The following is a 23,078-nucleotide window of genomic DNA, read 5'->3' on the forward strand; positions in this document are numbered from 1 at the left end:
CTCCCAAGTTTGCTGGACGCAGCAATAGCTCACTGCCGCCCCCGGGGTTGAGGATCCCTCTAATTGCTCTGCACCGCATCCTCTTTTATGAGCAGGGACAGTCCCAGCTAAGACTGTAGTTTAACAGATGTTTTACAAAGCAGTAGTTTACTGCCTACTGCATGCATAACTGTATCTTTCGTTTGTCGATGATGACAAGGCTACATCCATTTAATATCGAGATGCGTTTTGTCATTTAGCAGACAGGCTTATCCAGAATGACTTACAGAGTAAGAGTGTGAAGTGCATCTGACAGTCACAGGGAGAGCAGAGAGATCTGGGCAGCACATGGCCCAGAGGAGTTTCTGAAGAAACTGCGGGAGCTGAATTTCGGCCGTAGCTCTTTTAAAGTTTCGTACATCATAACCTCTGATTAGGACAGCAGCTGTTTCCAGCAGGTGAGCATGGGAATTCTGGAGCACTCTGTGATTCTGTAAGAGGTTGTTGGTCTCCAGCACTGTAGCTCTGTGTGTGTGTGTCCTGGCCTGAAAGGGTTAAACAAACACGCAGAGTGTTCCCCTACACCCCTCCTCCCTTGTCCTGACCATGTGTCTCTCATTTCCATCCACTGAGGAAAACAGTCTGGTCTCAACCATGTTGTGGATGGAGAAAACATCTGTACCATCCCCTCGCGTGCCTGAGATGCAGGAGTGTGTGTGGGGTGGGAAACACACACACACACACACACACACACACACACACACACACACACACAAACACGTAACTCTTAACGTCTCTGTGTGGGTGGCGGTGAGTAAGTGTGTGAGTCTTTGAGTGAGTGAGTATGAGTGTGTGTGTGTGTGTGTGTGTGTGTGTGTGTGTGTGTGTGTGTGTGTGTGTGTGTGTGCCACTGAATGGGAAGCTGAACCTCTGTGAGTTTGTGAGTTTGAGCGTGGCCCTACTATTCTTTCGCCAGCCTGTGGTTCCCTGTTTCAGCATTAGGGTGGAAGTGTCTTGTTATGCAGCTAACTCATCCCTTTCTGTTCGCCATGGTGACAAATAAGCAGTTTGTCATGTACGATTGAGTCTGACACCCATCTGCTTGTGTACCATCTGTGAGGCCTGCAAAGAGGGAGAGGGAGGAAAAGGTAACACGGTGCGGTATGTTTTGTGTATGTGCGCGGGTGCGTGTGTGTGTCCTTTCGTGTATCTGCATGCCTACGTGTGTTTGTGTGCTTGCGTGTGCATTTTGTACAGATGTGTTCATAAGCAGTACAGGGATATCAGTATAACAGTTCCCGTGCTCAGGGAAGGGGAGGTTGAGTCAAGCCTGTTGAGACATGGAGGCTTCTTAGGGCGGAGTCAGCTGTCAATCACTTTCCCTCTTCCCTCCCACTTACCCAGTCTAGCCCCGCCCTCCCCCTACTCCTCCTCCTCCTCAAAGCCCAGCTGATTCCTGACCCAGACCCTCCACCCCACCACACCCCATGCTGTCAGGGTGCCCAGACATGTCCTTTATCCTTCAGTCGAATTAGGTTCACGGCTACCTCCTGCTGCTACCCCTTTTCAGACCCAGCGCCCACCCCTGGCCACGCCCATATCAACCCAGAGCCGACCCTCCCCTAAACAGATTAGCGTACTGAGTGGACACCCTGGGTCCAGCCTAGCATGCAATGGAAGAATGCCCTATCTTAAATCCAATTGCACCCACACCCCACACCCTCTACCCCCCTGCCTAATGCAGTCATAAGATAGGACGAAGTGGTGGCTCTAGTGCTATTATAGACTGAAGTGATGCATTTCAGTCCCTCACTAATTTCACGGGCCACAAAGCTGCCCTAGGGGGAAAGACAGTGGATGTTAGATTTTATAGTTAAGGTTCAGCCTCGTCACAATGTGAAATGAATCTGAAAAATGGAACTGTCAGGACGGGGCTTTGATTTTTAATAAGATATTCACAAAATTGGCCGTATTTTCAGGAGTGTATGGTATTTATCATTTTTACAGCTACTCCTTAGCCAGATATAGTCCCTCAGCATTAACAAAACATTATTTTTGTTTACTTTAAAAAACATTTTTACATTTTTATTCAATTGCAAATCAAAGTTAAGGACAAGTATTGATTGAATTACAGGTATTTTTTGCTCTCTTTAGTTCTTTTCCCCATGTACGGTAATTGAGCAGCACTGCCTACCTCATGACTCTTTCTGATTCGTTATGAATTGAGGGGACAGGGCATATGAACAAACATTGGCTGCTTTCTGTGGTTTCCTGCTACTCAGCTCCAGAAGACCACACCCATGAGATGGAGTGTCCCTAGTTCCCTGACCCCAGGACTACTCCTTTGTTACATCCATACAAGAGAGCTGACTGGTTGAACTGGGGTCAGTGCGAAGAACTGCTCTATGATTAGACGCCGATTACTGAGTCTACTGGCCATGATTACTCAGCGGCCTGCCTTACCGTTGAGGAGACAGATGCTTCCCGTCTCAGAGTCTTCACTGGGGAATTGTGGGTAAAAACATTTGGCAGCGTGCTGTCTCTGTGCGATATCAGAGGTCACCGCTGCAGATGCTGCTGTTACGGTTGGAGAAGGACAGGCAGAGGAGCGATGGTTTTTATGGGTACGGTCGTGTTCTGAGCCGCGCTTGCTCAGCCAGATTGAGCCCTCAGAGTCAGAGAGAAAGCCCGGCTCTCGGTGTTGGATGATTACAGTCTGAGTGATCTCTGAACTGCACACACACACTCTCTGACACGTTTCTCAGCCACGTTGTCACTGAGTCCAACAGGAGCCTCCTGCCAGCGGGTAGGGCTACTGATTGGTATTATGATGGGCTCTCCTTCACCCGCAGCTGACACTGCACATGCATGTGCACACACACACACGCACACACGCATGTACGCACACACATGCACACACACACGCACACTCATACACCTGCATGCACACACTCACAAACACACACAGGCTAGCGCGTGCAGATTCAAAAATACACACATTCTCACACACACACACATATACACACACACACACACACAGCTCTATCTCTTCAGGGTGGATTAAGGACAGCGTGCTCTCCATCTGCTTCAAGACACCCTACCCACTGCCAACATTTCATTCCACCTATATAATAACCGACAAAACTGTGGTGGAAGAAACAAGAGGCAAAGTAAAGTTGCTCAGGAAAGAAACTTACTGTCACTTTGCAAAAGCGAGAGGAGCTGTGTTAGCAGAAGAGTTGTCTGCACCTCAGGGCAGGTGAACAGTTGCCCTTACCTGGTCTGTACCCACCTTTTAATCACTAGAAAGAAGGAGAAAGATGTACAGGCTGCTCTTTCACCTTGCTTCATCCACTCTGTAAACTACACAGCACCGTGGTAACCCTGCCCCTTGGCGTGCTGATCGAATGGCTCTGAACATGAAACGATCAGATAAAGACAGAACAAATAAAAAAAAGAAACCCTGCTGCTGATGCATAAATTGGTTCTTAGCCCCCCTGTTTGGGGTCGGAGGTCAAAGCTGTAAACCTTGGTGCTCCACCACTGGACATGGGGGATGAGGTTTGTGGCAGGCCCAGTAATCCTTTCAGATCCTCAGCTGACAGTGTGGAAAAATGGCTACTGCGCCTCCCCTGTTGGATAAACAGTGTCTGTAAATGTGAGGCGGTGTCTGTCATGTGCCTGGTGCACCGCCCACCGAGGGGCGCGGTGTTTATTTTGAAGGCCGTCGCGGCTCTGGCCATGGTGGTACGGCACAGTGGCATTAAAATCCCGCCCGCACACCCAGCCCAGCAGGGAAGGTCAGGAGTCTGGGGCGACCCCCCTTCAGGGGCGAGTCTCCAGCTGGTCTTATAATGACCTCCCTCTCCGGTAGGTCCTTGTGTTTGAGAGAGAGGACCACCTTGAAGACCACAGAGCCTCACCGCGTCTGACCACGGCAGTGTCCTTCTCCCTGCACGGCGGAAGAACGGAATTACACTCCCAAACACAGCCCTGTCCGTGGCCTCATATTTGGGCTGTGTTTAAGAACAGGCGCTGGGTGTAGACACCTGCTTTTCCACACGTCCCAGTTAGGCTTTTTGAACACTTTCTCTAAATCTGCCGTTCTCTCTGAATGGCTTCTGCCAGGGATTGGCCTTGATGTCTTGAGCTATTTTCAGTTTTGGCTACAAGCGGTTTTTAGAGTCTGTTGCATGCACTGAATTAGTGATAACGTACAATGTTCTCTTCTGCAGAGGCTACATAATGTTCTTGAGCTCTGAAGTTAATTCAGACATTGCACAACTGCATAACTAGTTTCTTTCAATTATTAAAACAAACTGTATGTGTGTTCTTTTTATTTAGTGTTACTGACTTGCCAGCAGACTCCCTACCCAGGGTGATGTATAGTTATATCCGTTTATGCTGCTGGCTGTCTGCTGCAGGGATTCAGGTTGAGAGCTGTTGAAGTACTCACACTGCTGCCCAGATCATAAAGAGCACAGATGATGAGGAAGCCTTATTCACACCCCTTAAGGAGATTGTAGATGGTACTTCTTAGACACACTTGTGCAGATCTAAAGCAGCAGTGAGATGCAGGGGTTCTTGTCTGATCCTCTCCAGTGATATCACTCTTGTATCATCTACTTGTGCACACCTCATGCTTTGCCCATACGCTATACTTCATTTCTGGCTATTTATATAGATGGAAATGTACTGAGGCAGTGCACAAGGGTACAGTTGCAATGCCACACCACACCGGAATAAAACCGACAACCTTCCTGTGATGAACTGAATTCCCACACCACTGCACTGCTCTGTGGCTTTGGGGTTTTTGTGTTGACTTGGGCAGTGGGAGTACCTTGTCCCCAGGGAAGGGGGCATTATTTAAGGGCAGTAAACATCCCCTGACCCCCACAGCCCTCTCCCATCGACCCCCTGACCTGGGGTCGCCCCGTCTCCATGGCCTCTGTCTCCAGAAGTGCTGGGTGGTCAGATGCAGCTGATCCGAGTACAGAATATGCTGTGCCAAGATGAGTCAAAAGAGAGGAAGTTTCTGCGTGTTACCTTCCTGTGCAGGAGCAGTCTGGTTGCACTCACCTGGGCTGGACTTCAGAGGCTGCCTGCGCAGTGACTGCTTGCTGGGCGTGGCTGTGCAGACAGTGCTGTCATTGGCTGCTCTTGATAATACTGCAGAATGTAATCTCATGAATATGAACTGTCTGAGTGCAGGGTGTCACTCATGCATCTCTGAGATTGCATCTGTAGAGGTATTTATGTATATTTTTTTTGGCAAAGGTTGAAAAAAAGATGGAAATAAACAGGGGAAGAAGAAGCAGAAGTGTTTGAAGAGCGGGAGTCGCTGAAAATGACATGCCAAAAAAAAAAAAGAAAACTCCAGGCAGTTTGACTTTGAAGCCCTAAATAGCTGCAGTCTGTACCACTCTCAGAGGGCTTGGAGCCTCTGTGTGGGGAGGATACACACAGACTTTCACATCATTACTGCCGAGCGCAGCGGATGTAAAACTCTGTGTGTGTGCTTGTGTGTGCGAGCGTGTGTGTGTGTGTGTGTGTGTGTTTATGGGAGTTAGACTGTTTCAGTGTGTCTCTCTTTCTAAAAATACAGATACATTTTTTCCTAACACAGTTACATTTTTTCCTAAAGTCAAAAAGCACAGCTGATGTTAAGCTTTATGTAATCCAATACCTGCAATCCATGACTGCCTTCCTCTCCTTCATAATGTGTACATGCAGTTGTAATGTCTGGTTGTGTTAGGTTAAATTAGAGAGTGAAAACCTGTCCAGCCTGCTTTAGTGTGGTACACAGATTTTTTTCCCCCTTTCTATTTGCTGTTGTAACCTGCTGGCCTCCGCTTTGATTTTTAGTGGAAATTGGCTCCTTGAGGTCTCAGGGGTGGTGCTTCGGAGGGGTATTTCTGGACCACCACATCCTTATTTACAGGAAGCACAATGACAGGTTTTCGACTTCTCGCTACAGACAGAATCTTTATGGTTGTGTGGAATTCGGTCCCCGTCTCTGTCGGTGCGGGTTTGTGAAGGCCGCGGCGTTCGCTGGCGGTTAACCCCCTTCCCTGCCGGAGCGAGAGAGAAGCCGGTCGCCTCAGTTGCAGAACAGAGGACAGAATGTTCCCAGCATTCCTCTCACTTCCAAAGGCTCATTTTCCTGTCCTGCTCCTTCAGACCTCCTGTAACAGTGTGCAGCTTTCACATGAATAAGTTAATTTGAGACCAGTTAGTATGAATTAGCAGGTAATTGTACTGTGACCTGGTCATGCCTATTGACTGTAATCTTCTGTAAATCTTTTGTGCAAGAAACGTGTTTTTTGAGGTGAGTTTGTTCCTTAAAAAGTTAGGTATGAAGGCATGCATTCAAATTTGCATTGTTCTTCCTCATGATAAATTCTTGGAGTGCTGTCACAATAGTGCCTGATCAGCGTTCCAGTAATGGTTCCACTCCAGTGAGGATTTTGTTGATTTCAATTAAGTTGGTAATCTGAAGTAGTAATTTGCTGAATATTAAGATTAACAGACATAGGATGAGGGAATAATTTAAGTCTTTTGCACACGCCTCTAATTATGTTTTTTAAAAGATCGTCTCGAAGATACCTGTCTAAAAGATATCCAGACCAGATCGGCGTTCCATTAAAAGGTGAATCAAACCTAATTACCTGAGCTCTGTGACTACCAAAAACGGCAGCATGCACAGACCAGAGCTTGGAGCAGCTGATGTTTAAACGTTTATTTCAGCAGCCGTTTCAGCAACAGAATCATGTATTCACACAACAGCTTCAGAGTGGAAGAGGGGCAACCAAAGTAGCAAAGAAAGTGAAGAGTGAACCGGAAGACTAAATTGTATCTAAATCATTTTGAGTGAAAGTTTTGTGCGCATAGTCGAGTAACATCTGTAGAATCCTCTGGAAGCTGAAGGATGTTTTTTCTGGCGTGCGCTGTCGGGAGACGGAGATGACTCGCAGCAGGCTGTAGATAGCGGCGTGCGTCCTCCAGTGCTGTGGGATCCTGCCCCCACTGGTTAATGAGGTTGATGAGGGTATTCTTCAGGAGGTCTGCTTCAGGCCGCCCCGATCTCTGACTGCTGATGAGGGCACGCGGGGATGCTCACAGCGCAATCAGCTCCTTTTCCGAGGTTCCGCGAGGCCAACAAACCAGACGCAGGAAAAAAAAGAAACGCGACGAAACACGTCCAGACGATGTGGTTTGAGCCGGCGCGGAAATAGACGCCGCCGAGAGAGCGTCCCCCGCGGGAGGCTGATTTGAATGAAGGGGACGGCGGTGGCACAACAGCGTGCGTGTGTCCTCAAACGGAGCTCGTCACACCCGGCCCCCTGTCGCGGCCTAACGGGGGCCCGGCCCCGTCTGCACGGCCGATAAGGCCGGTATTAATAGGCATCCGCAAACAAGGCCGTGTTTGACACCGGCGTCCTGTCTGGCCCCGTCCAGGTTTACCTGATCAAGGTTATTGTTTGTCTCCGGGCTTTTTATTTAGTTTGCATCCGTGACACTGTGATGGGTGGGGGGAGAGGGGGAGGGGCGTTGGTGGAGGCGACCTTCTCGACCTCAGCTGTTTTCACGAAGCAGACGTCTCTCTCTGAGCTGTGTTTGATTAGACATGATAGGAAGAGTTTGAGGGTGTGGAGCAGGTTCTTACAACCCCCCCAACCCCCCCCGGTCTGTCCTAAGCCTCCCAGCGCTGCCCGTGGAGTCCGGCACGGATGAACTCCCCCATCCGAGGCGTGAAAACACAGTGAGCTCCCCTCCGCGGCTCGTGTGTCGGCTCTCGGGTTTTGATGTCGGGATCGGGTTCCTGCCCCCTCGGCTTTTGTTAGCGGTTTCTCCCCTTCCTGGTTGTCTGTCGCCCAGCGCCTGGCCCTCCTTCCCCCGGCCCCTTTCATGTGGTGTAATTGGCTGGAGGGAGAGGGGTCGGAGCGAGCAGCTGGAGGCCCTGGCTAGCCCTCGCGGTCACCTGGGGACAGCGGAAGCTCCGGCCCACCCTCCCTCTGTTAAAAGACACCCCCCAGGCACAGCCACCGGCATCTCACCACGCTCAGCACGCCAGCCGTACCCGCGGCCACGCTGGGCGCCTCGCACACCCAGCTGGAAACGGCGCGCTAAATCGCCCCCAAAACCGCACATTAAGTGGCGAAGATTAAACTGACGTTCGTTCAAATGAATCGTGTCGTTATGTGACTGTCACCGGGCCCCAGCACACAGGACTGTCTGCTCTTACTTAGCAGGACGCTAGTAAAGCCCCGCTGTGGGTGAGGCATCAGACACTGCCGAACAGAACATAGCAGGAGAGATGACTGCAGGCCTCTTCCTTTCATCATGCAGTCGTTAGTCTGAGGTGCTTCCTGCCCTCTGTCCGTGCTATTCCCGCCGTCTGTGGCGCCCCCCCCCCGACCACCACACACCCCCATCCATAAATACAGACATATTTACACACACACACACACACACACACACACACACACATTCGTGGCCATTAATATTTTTTCTTTATGTGTCACTGTCGCTTGGCCCCCTGTTGTCTCTTACCTGAGCATTCTCTCTTGCAGATACCCCTCTCCTTGTCAGGAGCAGCAGCGACTCCGCCCTGAGCCCCCCGTTTGAGACGGGATCCCCCCAGCCTGAGGATGGCAGCGGCAGGCCCACGCCGACGGTGAGTATGCGGAGACTTGGCAACCTGGACGTTCGACCTGAGCATCAGAATGCGGAGAGGAGCACCTCCTGTTCTTCCCCCCCAGTTATCCATATTTACGCTCACATTTATTCATTTATCTTGAATGACTCACACAGTCAAGTAGGTGTACAAGTGCATATGATAAGTCCACATGATATAATACGGCAAGGGTACATAGAGAAGAAAACCAGACCACATCTGAACATTTCATTATGTCACACAGGATAATAACTGATCCCATAGTGCATACAGACTGAGCTGTGCAATAATCAGACTGACAACAGCTAGTACTGTTGTACTAAATGTAAAAGCACAGAACTCACATGTTACATCCAAGTTTCTCTGAGCTTTTGTTGAGCTTTTTTTGCCAGGGCGCCAGAGAGGTTTCTGCGAGCGCCTTTGTGTGTGTCCCCCTCTGCCCCCGAGACCGAGGGGAGAGGAGAGTACAGCGGTGAGCAGCTCATCTCCTGCCGAAGCCTCTGTGTCCTCGCCAGTACTGATCTCTCTGTGCGTCTCGCAACTGTGGAGGGTGCTGTTCTCCCCCGGCTTGTACGCGCGTACAAGCGTTCTGTTTACCATTTTTAGAATAGTAGAATGTTATGTGTTCTTAATAACACGCACGGATGCCATGTGGCTGAAGTAGGGGGTTTTGGTTGGGTAATGTGCAGTGAACAGGGCAGATACAGCAGGGCAGTGGTTTCGCACGGAGCGCTTGCATCTCCGCTTGCTGAAAAGGCTCCGGTGGGAACCCCGGCTTTGATTTGTGCTGCTTTTGTTTGTTCTGCTTGGTTGTGTCGGAGGAGGAAGCAGGCAAACGCATTCCGCGAGTATCAGATGACCCGGGACCGGGTTCTGAGAGCGCGCTGCGGTTCTGGGAGCGCTTCGCAGGGTTACGTGTGTACAGGAAGAGGCGGGAGCGTCCCCTTTATCTGGGAGTTTTAGACATGAGCGACTCCTTTGAGGTCCGGGGTGTCCACGCCTCCTGCCTAGCTGTTTGTTTGGACACGGTCCGTCAGGCGGAGCTCGGTAACAAAGATGGATCACTCTTGTCCCTTTCTCTGCATTCGTGGGGCCTGCATCTGTCCCGGGGGGGCTGCCCTCTTGTCCCTCCCCACCCAGTCCCCCTTGGGATTTCAGGAAGTGGGCCACTCTGCGGGTGACAGGAGCGTGACACAGAAACCTCACAGCCCAGAGCAGAACGCGCCACGCTCACAATGGAGGCTCCAGCGTTCCGGAACGCTCCCCCCGCCCCCTCCCCGGCGCTCCGAAACAGAGCCTGCCCCTCCGAGCGCCACACGCTCGTGCCTCTGTCCGTCTGTCCGTCCCTCCATCCTACCTCAAGTCATTAAACTCAGGGTGTTCTCTGCTTTGTTCCCTCCGGTTATTTTCTCCGGGCTTCCTGCACCTGTGCTCCCAGCCCCTCCTGCTCCCCCTCCCTGATCACAGATGCCTGTGTGTCGCTTGGCAGCCCCCCCCCCCATGTTCATCTAACTGCAGAGGACTTGTTTTTCCTCTCTGCTCCGAACACCTGTGGCTCACCATACACCCAGGCTTTCCACACACACTCCCTTCTCCCAGCACAGATAATATTCTCATCAGCAGAACAGGCCAAATGTAACATTCTGTATGGATGGCTGGATGGCTCAGTTTTGCTGGTGTGAGCCTTCTTATTTGAACACTTGGCCCCTGTGGTGATGATGGGATATGCTTTGGAAATTAGGAAGGCTGGGGGCAAGGGGGGGGGGGGGGGGGGGGGCATGCACACAGCAGGAGAGGGTATACCAGGACACGTTGTGGGGTTGGGGGGGGGGGGGGGGGGGGGGGGATTGGGGTGGAGCAGTGGAGGGGATTTCGGTCGGCTTAGTCAGGTGTCTCGACACTGATCTCTGTCTGTAGTTCAGATTCCTGTCTTCTCTTTGAAGCTCTTTTATGTGGTCTCTTAAACCTGGCCTTAGACCAGATATGAAACACCGCCGCGGTATCACAGGAGTTGTCTTAATCCGGGGAAAATTTCCTCTCGTATCTCAGTGATTTCCCTTTTCCTCATGCATCTGTTAATCCTTTTCAGTGGCAGTCTACTAACAATCACACGTGTAGATCTAGGCAAATTAAGTGCAACTACAGTACCTTACAACAGTGTTAATTGCTAGGCTTTCTGAGAACAGTTGCTTATGCTTGTCAAAGTGTCTTCATACTCTCCTGTGAATTAGTTTTTTTTTCCTGCTTATGGTCCTTATGGTCCTAATTCTGCACTGAATATAGAAAACAGTTTTACTTCACTGTATATTTATCACTATTTACATTGAACTTGATCCATCTTGCTCCTCCAAGACCAATTAATAAGGTGTCCTTGGTCCTGCTTTGCTCCCAGGATGCATTGTTGTTTTCTGTTGGTCTGAAGGAGAGCCGAGGGACCAGTGACCCTCTGATTGGGTCTCTCTGGTCATTTGATCGGGTCCTCATGACCAACTGATTGGGTCCCGGTGGTAGTTATTCAAAGTGGCACTGGTCCAAAGTTGCATTGGTTGCCTTGGAGCCGCTGGCTTCTCGCCCCAGGGACCTTGTGCCCATGTAGAGCAGGGGTTGTTGGGTAGTTTCTTCCCTGAGCCCCAAGAGTCACAGGTCAGACCGCGACTCTAGTAAAATCCATAGCCAGTTTCCCCTCCCAAGATTGAACGACAGCCAGTAGGTGACGTTATTTCACACAGAGAAACGAGGCCCTAAATATAGTTTCCCTTCAAAAGCCTGTCAATGTTTTTTTAATGAATAATGATTCCCTTTTCTGCTAGATTCAGTGCCCTGCCACTGTTGCTGTGTTTTGAGGTGTTAAGCGTGCGTGTAGTTTCACACACCTCCGTGAGCCAATTTTGTTCTCTTCGATCGGCTCTGCTGACAGTGTCCTGCTGATAGTTACTCCACGTCCTGTTCGCTGTTGATTACCGTTATTTGCTAAATGTACCGTGCTCTGTCACTCACCACAGCGACACTATAGAAAGGATGGAGCCACGCACATTTTACTTCGTTTAAGAACTTGGCATATGGCCCGTTTCCAAGGCGACCGACGTTGCTTACTTTATGCAACGTGTCCGTTCGTACAGCCGGGTATTTAGGGTTAGGGTTAGGGTTAGGGTATTTACTGCAGGGTTTCAGGTTTGAACACAATGGCGGTGCCACACCCCAGCGCAGAGCATGCGCCCCTCTGGTTGCGAGCCCGTTTCCTTAGCCGCTAAAGGCAGTCTGAAGGACGGGCATGTCCGTGCCGCCCCAGGTCCGTCCGGAATGCCGCGCGCAGCAGGAGGGTATTGTCGCGTGGAGCTGGGTGAGTTTCAGGAGTCCCCGCGTCTTCATTTTCATTTTATTGCTCGTGAAAGGATATCTGGCGGCCCATTAAAAAAAGGAGGTGGTACAGTTTGCCCGTGTGATGTCACCACGGCGGCAGCTGTAGATTCCTGCGTGTTTACGGCTCTTCCTCAGGTTTCGCTGCGGATAAAACCTGTGTCACAGGGTGGGGGGGAGGGGGCAGTTCCGTTCGCACCCCGCCCCTCTCAGATCCACTCAGGGGCAGGGCTGGGGGGTTGGGGGCGCCAGAGTGCTGACTGGAACCCGTCTGATACAGTAGGTGTGTCAACCCCCCCCGTACACGTGGGCTTCCTGCAGACGGCATAAGACGTTGTAAACAGGCTCCCGACACCCCCGGCGACGACTCATTACCCTCTCATCTGATGTACCCCAGCCCAGGGGAGGCTGCTCTCCTCCTGCGGGCTCCCTGTCCCACGCCACCACCCCTGCTCTGCTCTCATATTAGACTTAAAATGATACAAGTTCTGGCATTAATAATGCTCTGCCGTATGCTTAATATAACAGCCTCTCCTTAACAAACCTCCCCCCCCCCCAATTAGCATCCGTTGCGTGAGTGCGCTGCCGCGGCGGTCCGGTGGGGCTAATTAAACTGGCAGCTTTCACTGATGAAGCCTGATGCGCGACAGGAAGTTGTGTTGGAGGGGGGTGACCTGCCATCTCTTCGACATCACGCGTCTTTACAGTGAGCCAAACCTGTCCTGGCCCGTCTGGATAAACCCTCTGGGCCTTTCCCAAAACACAGCTCGCTAACCCCCTCCTAAGCCCCCTCTTTCCAGGGTCGTGCAGGGGCAAAGAGAGCCCCCCTCCCAGTGCATGGATGGGGTGGGTACAGGGGAATGTGCTGGGCTGGGCTCCTGACCCTGCTGTTGCTATGCTCCACTGCCAACCCCCCCGCAATAGCACCGCTACATGGCCTGAAGTAAACACTATTAGAGACACTCTCTGGCTGTGATGTTTTACAGGATAACACACACCTACAGCACTTCCCTTTCACTCGCCCTGGCCTGGGGCCAGCCTGCTATCACGTCTAGGGGCGGCCAACGTGCTGTCATCCTGGGAAACTCCCATGGCTTGCCCCACCCAGTACAGCTGACTTACAGCTATGGCGCGTCAGTGGAAGCTGGTATGGTTGTTGTGTGACTGGGCTTTGGGACAGCAGATTACTGAAAGTGCATTACAAAGCAGGCCTTACAGTCCAGAGCACCGAGGCGCGTCGGTTGTTGGAGCGATCCCCGGGGAGCAGTGTTAGTGTCGGCGTGTCTTGCTGTCGTCACTTTCAGAATAACCTGAAGTGAAACAAGCCGGCGCAAAGTGGCACTGTTAACCTTGGCATTTGATAAGAGCTGTTAATTCGGGGGACGGCACAGTTGTAGCCAGCTCTAGGCATGCCGTCACTGTCTTCCTTGCCTGCCTTCGTGAACGGGAGGCTTCGAGGCTGAGAGAAGTGTTTGAGCAAACGACGACTCAGAGCAGCCCACCATTTTGAACACGGCAGCAGGCTGTCTCTGGCGCGCCGCACGCCTTGTCGAGGTGACGGGCAAATAGAGATGTAGAAATTACACAGTTCTCGAGCACCATTAGCGCATGACGGCCGGGAGATCCCCCCCAGCCCCCCCCACGCCACGTCGAGCTCACCCGGCCTGTCACCGGCTGAGAGAACGTGGTGGTGGTGGGGGGGGGGGGGGTCACGTGTGCAGTAGCCTGACGGCTGAATTGCACGTCCCCTCACCGCGGTCACAGCCGTAATCATGGCACCGCTCTCTGAGATGACAGGGCTAGAGAGAGCTGATGTGCGGAGCACCGGAGAGGCTGGCTCGAGCAGCAGGCAGACTGTAGCCTCACAGTGGCAGGGAAGGAGGAATAAAAACTCTCCTCTCCTGACTGGGGCGGCAGGCGGAAGAAACCGCTTCGATTGGCACTCTGCCTTTCTGAGAAGCGAGAGGGGAAAGACCGGATAAAGCTCTCCCTCTTTCTCTCGAAGATTAAAACAACCGAAGCGAAAGTTTGAAGGGCGTGTGGGGAATATTCTTCCTCTGAGATTAGAGGCCATCCTGGTCTGAGAGAAGGGCGGGTGTTTCACACCGAACAGAGAGCCATTGTTCCGAAGTTTTTAGGATTGACTCGTTTGGCGGCGGCTCCTTGAGGAAAATTGAAATGCTTTCCCCTGTTCTCACCCCGACTTGCTGTGCGTGGTTCAGGCTAACAGTTGCGCGGTGATCTGAATCCATTCCTATCCCGGCGGGGCGTGTTCATACCTGGCTTTAAATTTTTCTCAAAACACCGGATTGCATTACTGTATACAGCAAGCATTCCTCTGTATTCAGAAAGACTGTAATTGCAGTTTGTGTCGAACCTAGGTAGCGTTCATCTTCATTATTGTGGTATTCATCTGTGGCCAAATCCCCGCTTTTTATTGTGCGGTGTTAATCCTAAAATCACAGGCTCTCACCCAGTTGGAGGTGAAGGAGTTTCACTCCCCTCACCCCACTCCTGAGTTCGGCTCTCTACCTTACAGCTGCACCTCAGGTCATTAGCCACCTATTCCTGGGAGAAGAACCGTGCAGAGTGTTAATTGGACTGGGAGTATTTTCTGTTTCAGAGACCTCCCGGGTTTAATAGTTGAAATAAATATAGTTATTTTGAATGTGTCTCTAAGTGGGATGTAACTCAGATGGTCCGGAGGGGGAAGCCGGGGCTGGTTAGGCCTGGGGTGAGAGGAGAGGGCGTGTGGGAGCGTGGCAGTGCTGTCTCTGTGCTGCTGCGTATGTCGGTTGAGTGTCACAGGGCCAATGATTTGGGCGCTATGACCTGGGGGAACATGTCCCCATGACGTGCACCACTGTACGGGTCGGCCTGACATCAAGCCCAGCTTCTCAGAGCCACTTTTCATAAAGCTCTACAAGCCTGCAAAAGAAGCAACAGGCTGTCCAACAGACATAATAATGCATACACTTTATATTGCAGTCATAAAAATAAAGATTTCAGCCGTACCAACCAAGAAAGCTGTAGTTGAAAGGCATCATGGCAGGTACAGCGGACTCCCAAGTGGCTAAGGTGCTTGATCCAAGTGCTGAAGCCTTCAACCCACACCCAGGTTTGAATCTGAGGTGTGTCACTGATCAGCTACCACGCTGCATGTTTTAATATTTGGTGTGTGACTGTTGTTGAGCACAGTGTGATTAAACTCCTTCAGTGAAGCACGCAATCCGTGAAATGTGTGTTTTGTAAGCCACACTGGAGAAGGGATTCTAATGAGCAAATTAATCACGTAACCTGCTTTATCAGGTGTATTAGAACTGCCATTCAGAAAGCGGCTCAGTTGCAGAAACTGGGAAGTGATGAATAGTAACATCCTCAGTGATGTCACCGATATTTTGAAAATCATCGTTTTTAATATGACATAAAAGAACATCCACAGCTCAGTGGCACATTATTCTGGAAGCCGTAGCTGACTTAATAGCTGGCTTTTCAGTTTAAGTTTCTAATTATTGAAAAGGTGAAAATGCCAGTTCTGTCTCGTCGTTTTTTGGCATGATTTACTGTTAGCGCTGCCAGTGGGCTCCACAATATTCAGACTGCAGAGAGCTGAAGAGAAAATAAATTCATCTCCCAGATATTCCCTGTGGAAACAGAGCCAGTTTATAGATGCTCTTCAGGGTTATCACCCAGTTGAAATGACACTGGACACATCTTTCTCCAGCAGAAAATCTTTTTAGATCTTTGACAGGAACCTTGGTGTGTGAACTGTTTTAGATGTGAAAAACAGCGCTGGCCAAAGCGTTCTTGATGTAAGCGTTTAGTCACTTACTGTAAATGTCACGCTTAATCGTTAGCGGCCTGTCTCCATCCGAGCGTTTTCATCTACACGGCAGCATGGCTACCTCTAGCACACACGCGCACACACACACACACACACTCACACACACACTGACAATGCAGTAGACAGATTACTGTGCTGCAAGAAGATGGAAGACATTATCTAGAAAAAAAACATGGAACTTGAATAGATTATGTTGTATATATTACTATGTTTAGATAAGCAAATGTTAATTTTCTCTTACACTCCACCTGTCAATATCACAGCGATGCATGATGGAAAAGTACTCAGCTTTATACATCATCAGCCCTTCTGCACAGATATACCCATATGGGGTGCGTTGGTGAGGCTGACATATGGGGAGTGGACATGATGGGGTCAGAGGTCACAGAGAAGTGTATTAGGGCCCATGCGCCGCGGTGACCCCTCGTACACATGCAATCACGCACAGGGGGCGTGGCTGTCATGCATTACTCCCATACTCTCAGTGTGGTCCCAATCTCTGTCTCCATCACTCACCATCACTCAGACACGCAATCCAGTCCTGACAGGCGACACGCAAGTAATTACTGTACACCTCCCAGCTTACAAACATAAACACGCACCCTCTCTTTCGCACACGCACGCACACACACAAACACACACGCACACACACACACACACACACACACACGCATGCACAGAGACACACAGACACACACACACAGGCTATGCTACGCACAGCAGGCTTACTCACATACTCTCTTTCACACACATACAAGCACACTCGCTGTCTTTTTGTACTTGTCTTTCTCTTTCACACACACCTCTGTCCTCACATACACACACACACATCAAGTCACACAATTTTTATTTCAGTACATTGTTAAGTTACAATAAAATATGACTTCAGAGATAGCCATAAAGCTGTCCTTGTAAATTCTTATTAGATTCAAGCTTCAAATTGTGCTTTGTTCTCTTTATTCTACAATGTGAACTGTTACCAAAGCGCAGTGTCAAAAAAGGCTACAGATATTAACTGTGTGACATATTAATTGTGAATACACTGTATATTTGCTGAGCGTTTAACAGCAGGCACACAGATCACTTCCTCATGTTTAGTCTTTAATGAAAGAAGGTAGAATGACAGCGATGTGGAGGCCGAGGGGCCTGGTCCATCTGCCTTGGGGGTCACATGATCACACGTGGATTATCAGGGTGTGTTCTGAAAACTGGGTCACTTTTAGCACATGGACTGGTAGTTTACATAGAGAGGATTTTGGGGGGGTGGGGGGTGGGGGGTCCTGAGAGAGCACGCTCAGACTCCGTATAGGGGGGGAGGGGGTTCACACGCAGACTGGTGGCCATTGTCACCGGCGGTGACGCCCTGGAACCGACGAGGCAGAAAGGCATAATTGGACTGTCCCAGTGTGTGTGTGCGCGTGTGTGTGTGTGTTTATTTTGCATTTAAAACCTTTCCTTTTCACATCTGTTTTATTTACTTAATTTTTATGAAGATTTCACGTCGGCTGTTGTTGCGTCGTGCGTCTTGTTAAAAAGAGCCCTGTTCAAGGACAGAAAAAGAGAGAGGCAGAGTGAATAGGGAATGGATGAGGTCTCTCCGTTTCATCAGTGGGGGTGCACTCGTCTGTGGATGCGCTCGTTTTGAAGGGATCACTGAGGAAGGTGAGGTGTCCAGCGGAGGGGTGGGTCACTGTTAATCAGCCTTTCGGGAAGAAAAGCACCCGGGGCAGTGGAAACCGAAAATAAGAAAAACACAGAACAAACCCAGAGCGTGTGCGTGTGTGTGTGTGTGTGTGTGTGTGTCCCGGCAGGGAGTGGCCCACGCGCTGGCCGACAGGGGAGGAGCTGACGACAGGACCAGGGGCGATGCGCCCGCCGCCAAAATGAGCCACATCACTCTCAAGTAAGTGTGTGTGTGTGTGTGTGTGTGTGTGTGTGTGTGTGTCTGTCTGTCTGTCTGTCTGTGGATGTGTGCGCGTGCATGTGTGTGTTTGTGCACCTGTGTGTGTGTGTGTGTCTGTCTGTCTGTCTGTCTGTGGATGTGTGTGCACGCATGTGTGTGTTTGTGCGCCTGTGTGTGTGTGTGTGTGTGTTTGCACGTGCATCTGTCTGTTGGTGTGTGCATTTCCATCACTCTTGCTTTTCTCCTGTCTCTATATCCTTAGTTAGCTAACATACTGTGTGTGTGGTCTTAATTGGAGAGATCAATGCTGTTGAACTGGCATATAAAATGATTAATCGTTAGGCAACTACAAAAGCTGGTAGGAAGGGGGTTAAAAACACAAACAAACATGAGCATAAATCAGCGCTGGGCGCTCGCGGTGTCTAATGAGCCGGTCTGGGATTAGAAGCGGCCCGTGTCTTTGTTCCCCCCGCGCCGTGCACAGATTAAAGGGGTCTGACCAGCACGGGTAGCCCTGTGCATGGGACCCGGTTCAGAAAGCAGACGTCAGGGGACAGCCTGGGCCTGCTCTCCTGCCAGTCCCCGCCTGTCCTGGGTCATCAGTGTGCTCTTGCTCAGTAAGAGGGCTTGCAGTGAGAAACACTTAATGGCACATATGACACCAAACCTGATGTATGCGCATGTTCTGTAATGGGGGGAAAACATGGAAAATAGGCCAGTGGTCTTTCTGTGAACCGTCATGCCTTTGCATTATTATATGTAAATTTGCTGGAAAATAATGAGCAATAATTTCTAGGGTTTAGAACCAGGCTCTTATTTAGAGTAAAACCATTTTAACGCACTTAAGACCCGATGGCTTGGGGGTTTCGATTCAGAGGTGTTGCGAGGGGGTGGGATACAGTGCGAGGTGTGTGTGTGTGTGTGTGTGTGTGGCACGGGCAGTTGTCTGTCCCAGCCAGGGCAGTGCACCGTGCTCTGACCCCTGTATATTACAGAGAGCACCCAGACCTCGTTACCTTCTCCTTGGCAACCTGCTGTAACCATGGAGCTCGGCACATTAAGATGTCTTCCGTCTAAGCTCAGAAGTGTAAAATCCAGTGTCTGTGGCGAATAAACAATTTTTGACGTTACGAAAAGTAACATGCAATGAAGCGTGTGTGTGACTGTACGAATAAGCTGCAAGGCAATGTTTGCTGTGTAGCTTCAGCTGAGACAAGCTGTTCATCAAGATGTGCGTGTTTCAGGGGCCATTTTAGGAGGCGCACACAAACTCGCTTGGATCTGTCAGACAGGAGCTGATAGTCAGACAAAAATGATTGCATATCAGGTCCAGTTACGTTTAATTGTCCGTCATCTAAAAAAAGCTTGTCTTGTAAATGTCATGCTAAAATAAGATGGATTACAAAAATGGAGCTAATGGAGTGTCTCAAAAACCAGGCTGTAAAAAGGGGTATAAAGAGCCAGCCTAGTCCTAGCCCTACAGTGAAAAAAGGGGTATAAAGAGCCAGCCTAGTTCTAGCTCTACAGTGAAAAAAGGGTATAATGACCCAGCCTGCTTCCAGCTCTACAGTGGGAAAAGAGGTATAATGAGTCAACCTGGTCCTTGTTCTGTAGTGGAAAAGGGGTGTGAAAACCCAGCTTGGTTGCAGCTCTACATTGAAAATAGAGTATAATGACCCAGCCTGGTTCCAGCTCTGCAGTGGGAAAGCATATAGTGAGCTGCTATAACACTGAGTCAGTCATAAGCCTTCAAAGCACAACAAGCAATGCTGTAGCACTGAGCTGATCTCAGCCACCCGGAGAACAGCTAACAATGCTGTAGTACTAAAGAGAGAGCCCTGCTACAGCTCTGATTAACAGTCTTAACAGATTACATGGTCCTATTCCAACATGCTGCAGTGATTTCAATAATAATAATAAAAACCCTGAAAGGCAACACTTCCTTCACAGAAGTAAATGTAACGTGGGAGGAAAATGGTGATTTACGAGTCTCATTTCAGTAATAACACTCAAGAAAGGATTTTAAAATTAACTGACCAGAAAGGATTTTGAAGTTAGTTATTTTCTGGTCATTTACTTTTAAAATTGTTTCTCTTGAGTGTTATTCCTGAGCTGACGCTGGTTTCAGTTAAGGGTAATTGTAGTGCAGCCTGCATACAGCCCGCTGCTCATTGGGAAGAAGGAAGTTGAGGAAATGATATGGTTAGTGTGGAATATTTCTTTCTGATAGAGGCATCATGGGTTCTGAGCCTGGGTGTAGTCTTGTGTGCTGGTGACATCGTCCTTGTGATGTCATACCTAATATTTGTATTGTTGTAGTATGATGATGGATGATGAAGGTCTGATCATTCCCAGGGTCAGAGGACTCGTTAAATGATTTTAATTGGCCACTACTATGAGCCTCTGTCATTGGTGAATAATCCTGGTCATCTGTTTGCTTTTGTGAATTTTAGGCTTCCAGCAGACTTTTCAACTCATTTACATTGTGTTTACGTTTATTCATTTGGCAGACGCTTTTATCCAAAGCGTTTTACAGATGAGGCAGAGTACAACACAAGCCAAAGAAGGAGTCAACAATATAAGAGGAGCTGAGTGTCCAAGTTTCAATAGTTGGCCAGACAAGGTACAAGCTATCTGGTAGAGATACGAGATGCAATTTCAGTTCACTCCTTGAATTGACTGAATTCTGAATGGAACAGACTGGCCTCCACCGATGCTGAGGGAGGGCGGTCAGTGAGCTTTAGGGCCTGACATCTCATGTTTATAAAGGAGCTCTCCTTTGCAGCTTTTTCTCTGGAGACCAGCCACAGCGACAGCGCCTCTCTCGCACTCGTGAGCGGACTACAAGCCGTTTGGGTGTGTGTTTTTAGCCTTTCGGAAGAGTAAAAGGCAGGCACGCAATTATTTTCGCCACCGCTAACAAGCGGCGCCCGGCGCCAGGCCTGCGCTGCTTGTTTATGTGGGTAGGTGTTGTGTGAATGTAAATAGGGGTGCGTGGCACAGCCGCCCCGCGGGGGCTAATGAGAGCGCGGTGACAGTCAGGAAAAACTCCAGTTAACAAACGCCGGCCCCCGCCTGAGAGAGCTGCGCCGGAGACTGAGGGGCCAACATGGCGGATATGCACGTGGTCAGGAGCGAGATAAGGCGCAGATGAATGGGGGAAGTAGACGGAGAGTTACAGTTCCCTGGAGCCACGCCGCTCCAGGCCCCGGCCTCGTCGCGGGCGGCGCCTCCATTACTCACTCCAAGACAGGCACCGCGACCCTCACTGCGCTTCATTACCAAACGCGAATAATAACCGCGCCGTAATAATCGCACACAAATCATAGCTGCCTTCTGGCCGGCGTCCGCACAATGGAAGTGTCAGCTCTTCTAACTAGGCTGTTTTACATATTTTTTTTAACGTATGTATTTATCGAAACTTCCGCGACTCGCAGTTAGAGCGCGAGGCTTAATCTTCCCCCAGGTTTCTCGCCGTCATTGTTTGCCTGCGTTTGTTGTGAGGCGGGCGCACGGGCTCAGCACTTTGAAGATTAGGCCGGGGCTGAGGTAATGCTCACTCTCTCCTCCGTTTCCCTCCCTTTCTTTATTCCCTTCCTCCAGGCGGCGGAGAGAGAGCGGCAGGTGGGTGAAGCGGGCACCTGTCCCTCCCCTCCCGCCCCCTAATGCACTCTCCTCCTTCATTCTGCGTCCCTCTTCTTTAAGCGAGAGTGGCAGGCCTACCTTTGAGCTAATTTGTTTGCCCATTAGCGCAACCAGCCCGAGACAAACGGCAAATGGATCTGAAGTGCGAGCAGAGGAGAAGAGGGAAAAGGAGAGGAGAAGTTAGAGCGGAGGGGAGGGGATTTATGCGGGCTGTTTTCTTTTTTTTGCCCTTCATATTAATGCATGCAGCATTCATTAAGCCCACCTAATTAATTCTCCCCCTCCCTCCACCCCCTTCCTCATTGGCGAGCAGGCTCTTTGATATCTTGTGCTTTGTCTGGCCTCCATTAATTGAAATCTCTGATCAGTTGATGAACCCGCTCTTCAGATGGACGCCCCTCGCCCGCGGCTTGAGTTTTCAGAGGGCTTTTTTTTCCTCGTCTCCTTGTTGTGTTGTTGTTGTTCTTGCTCTTCCCTCCCTTCCCTTCCCCTGCCCTCCTTCCCCTCCTCTCCGCTCCCTGGCCCTCTCCGCTCCCAGCCGCTTATCGTGGTTCGGCTTTGCCCTTATCAGCGCAGAGTCCCGAGGAAGGAGGGCCCTCGGCCTCATCTCGCCGGGCTCCTAACGCCGAGCACCACGCTCTGTTCCAGCAATCAGGGAGCTGCGGCGATTAGACAGAGAGAGAGAGGGGAAATGAGAGGGAGAGAGAGGGGGAGAGGAGGGAGAGAGAGAGGAAGGTCAGCGCTGGATTAATGAGAGTCGAGCGCACGCGTGCGGTCAGCCAGATAAACTCATTAAACTCCGGGCGCAGAAGCCAGCCGTCGGCTGAAAGTCCGAACTCCCGGCGAACTCTCGAGCAGGAAGAGGTGGAAAACCCCAGCGCGGTCTCCTTCCGCCCGCCGACAGAGTTCGGGGCGTCAAAGTAAACGGGACGGTCTAGCTTGGAACCGAGCGGCCGCGTTAAACGAGCTAATTAGGCTTCCGCGCGACGCGAACGCAAACCAAACGCGCTCACACACGTGCGCGGCATCTGTTACACGCGTCTGCGAAGGTGGATGTTCACGCTTGAGGGAGGCAGATTAGAACAGACAGGAGCGTTTGTGTAAACATCATTTCATCTGTCGTTCATTACTGTGCCGGCGGCCCTTAAGAGTGGAGAATTAAAACGGTTAAAACTGCTGGCGAGTCTCGGCGGATCAGGGAACGGAGCGGAACTGACGCTGAGGTGGCTTCCGGGGGGGAGGGAGGGAGGGAGGGAGAGATGAATGCCTTCGAAAAGGTTGATGTCAGGTTCACCGTCACCTGAGCGTTGATTAGAGAGAGAGCTCCGACTCGCTGATTATTCAGCGGAAGCTCCTGTTTTTTTTTCCTGTCTCTTTCCTTTCTTTTTGATCTCCGGCTCTCTTTTCCACCTCACCGAGATCCGTTCATCATTTCGAAGCCGTTGCCAAGAATAGTCGGCGGCAAAACAGAGCCAAGCATTGGGAAGTGGGAGAGCTCGGGCCGGGCGCCCCGCAATGTGGACATCATGGAAACAGATTGGCAGGGAGGGTTAGATAAACACAGACAAACAGCCTCGTGTACTGCAGGTCTCACTGACTCACAGACATGTTACTCTGGGTCCCTGTTAGCAGCCGGTCAGTGAGGAGAGGAGACAGACACAGCCATGAAACAG

At 50.5% G+C, this 23,078-nt stretch overlaps 1 protein-coding gene across 1 annotated transcript in view; it reads left to right on the plus strand.

The window, feature by feature from the left end:
* LOC118785852 (partitioning defective 3 homolog B-like) overlaps positions 1 to 23,078 on the plus strand; it is a 212,358-nt gene that overhangs the window by 52,274 nt on the left and 137,006 nt on the right. The window contains exons 4-5 of the mRNA XM_036540793.1: positions 8,553 to 8,656; positions 17,669 to 17,760. Of these exons, the coding sequence (XP_036396686.1) occupies positions 8,553 to 8,656; positions 17,669 to 17,760 (196 nt within the window). The remainder of the gene's footprint in view (positions 1 to 8,552; positions 8,657 to 17,668; positions 17,761 to 23,078) is intronic.

This window comes from Megalops cyprinoides, chromosome 11, assembly GCF_013368585.1.
Source record: "Megalops cyprinoides isolate fMegCyp1 chromosome 11, fMegCyp1.pri, whole genome shotgun sequence".
Classification (NCBI taxonomy): domain Eukaryota; kingdom Metazoa; phylum Chordata; class Actinopteri; order Elopiformes; family Megalopidae; genus Megalops; species Megalops cyprinoides.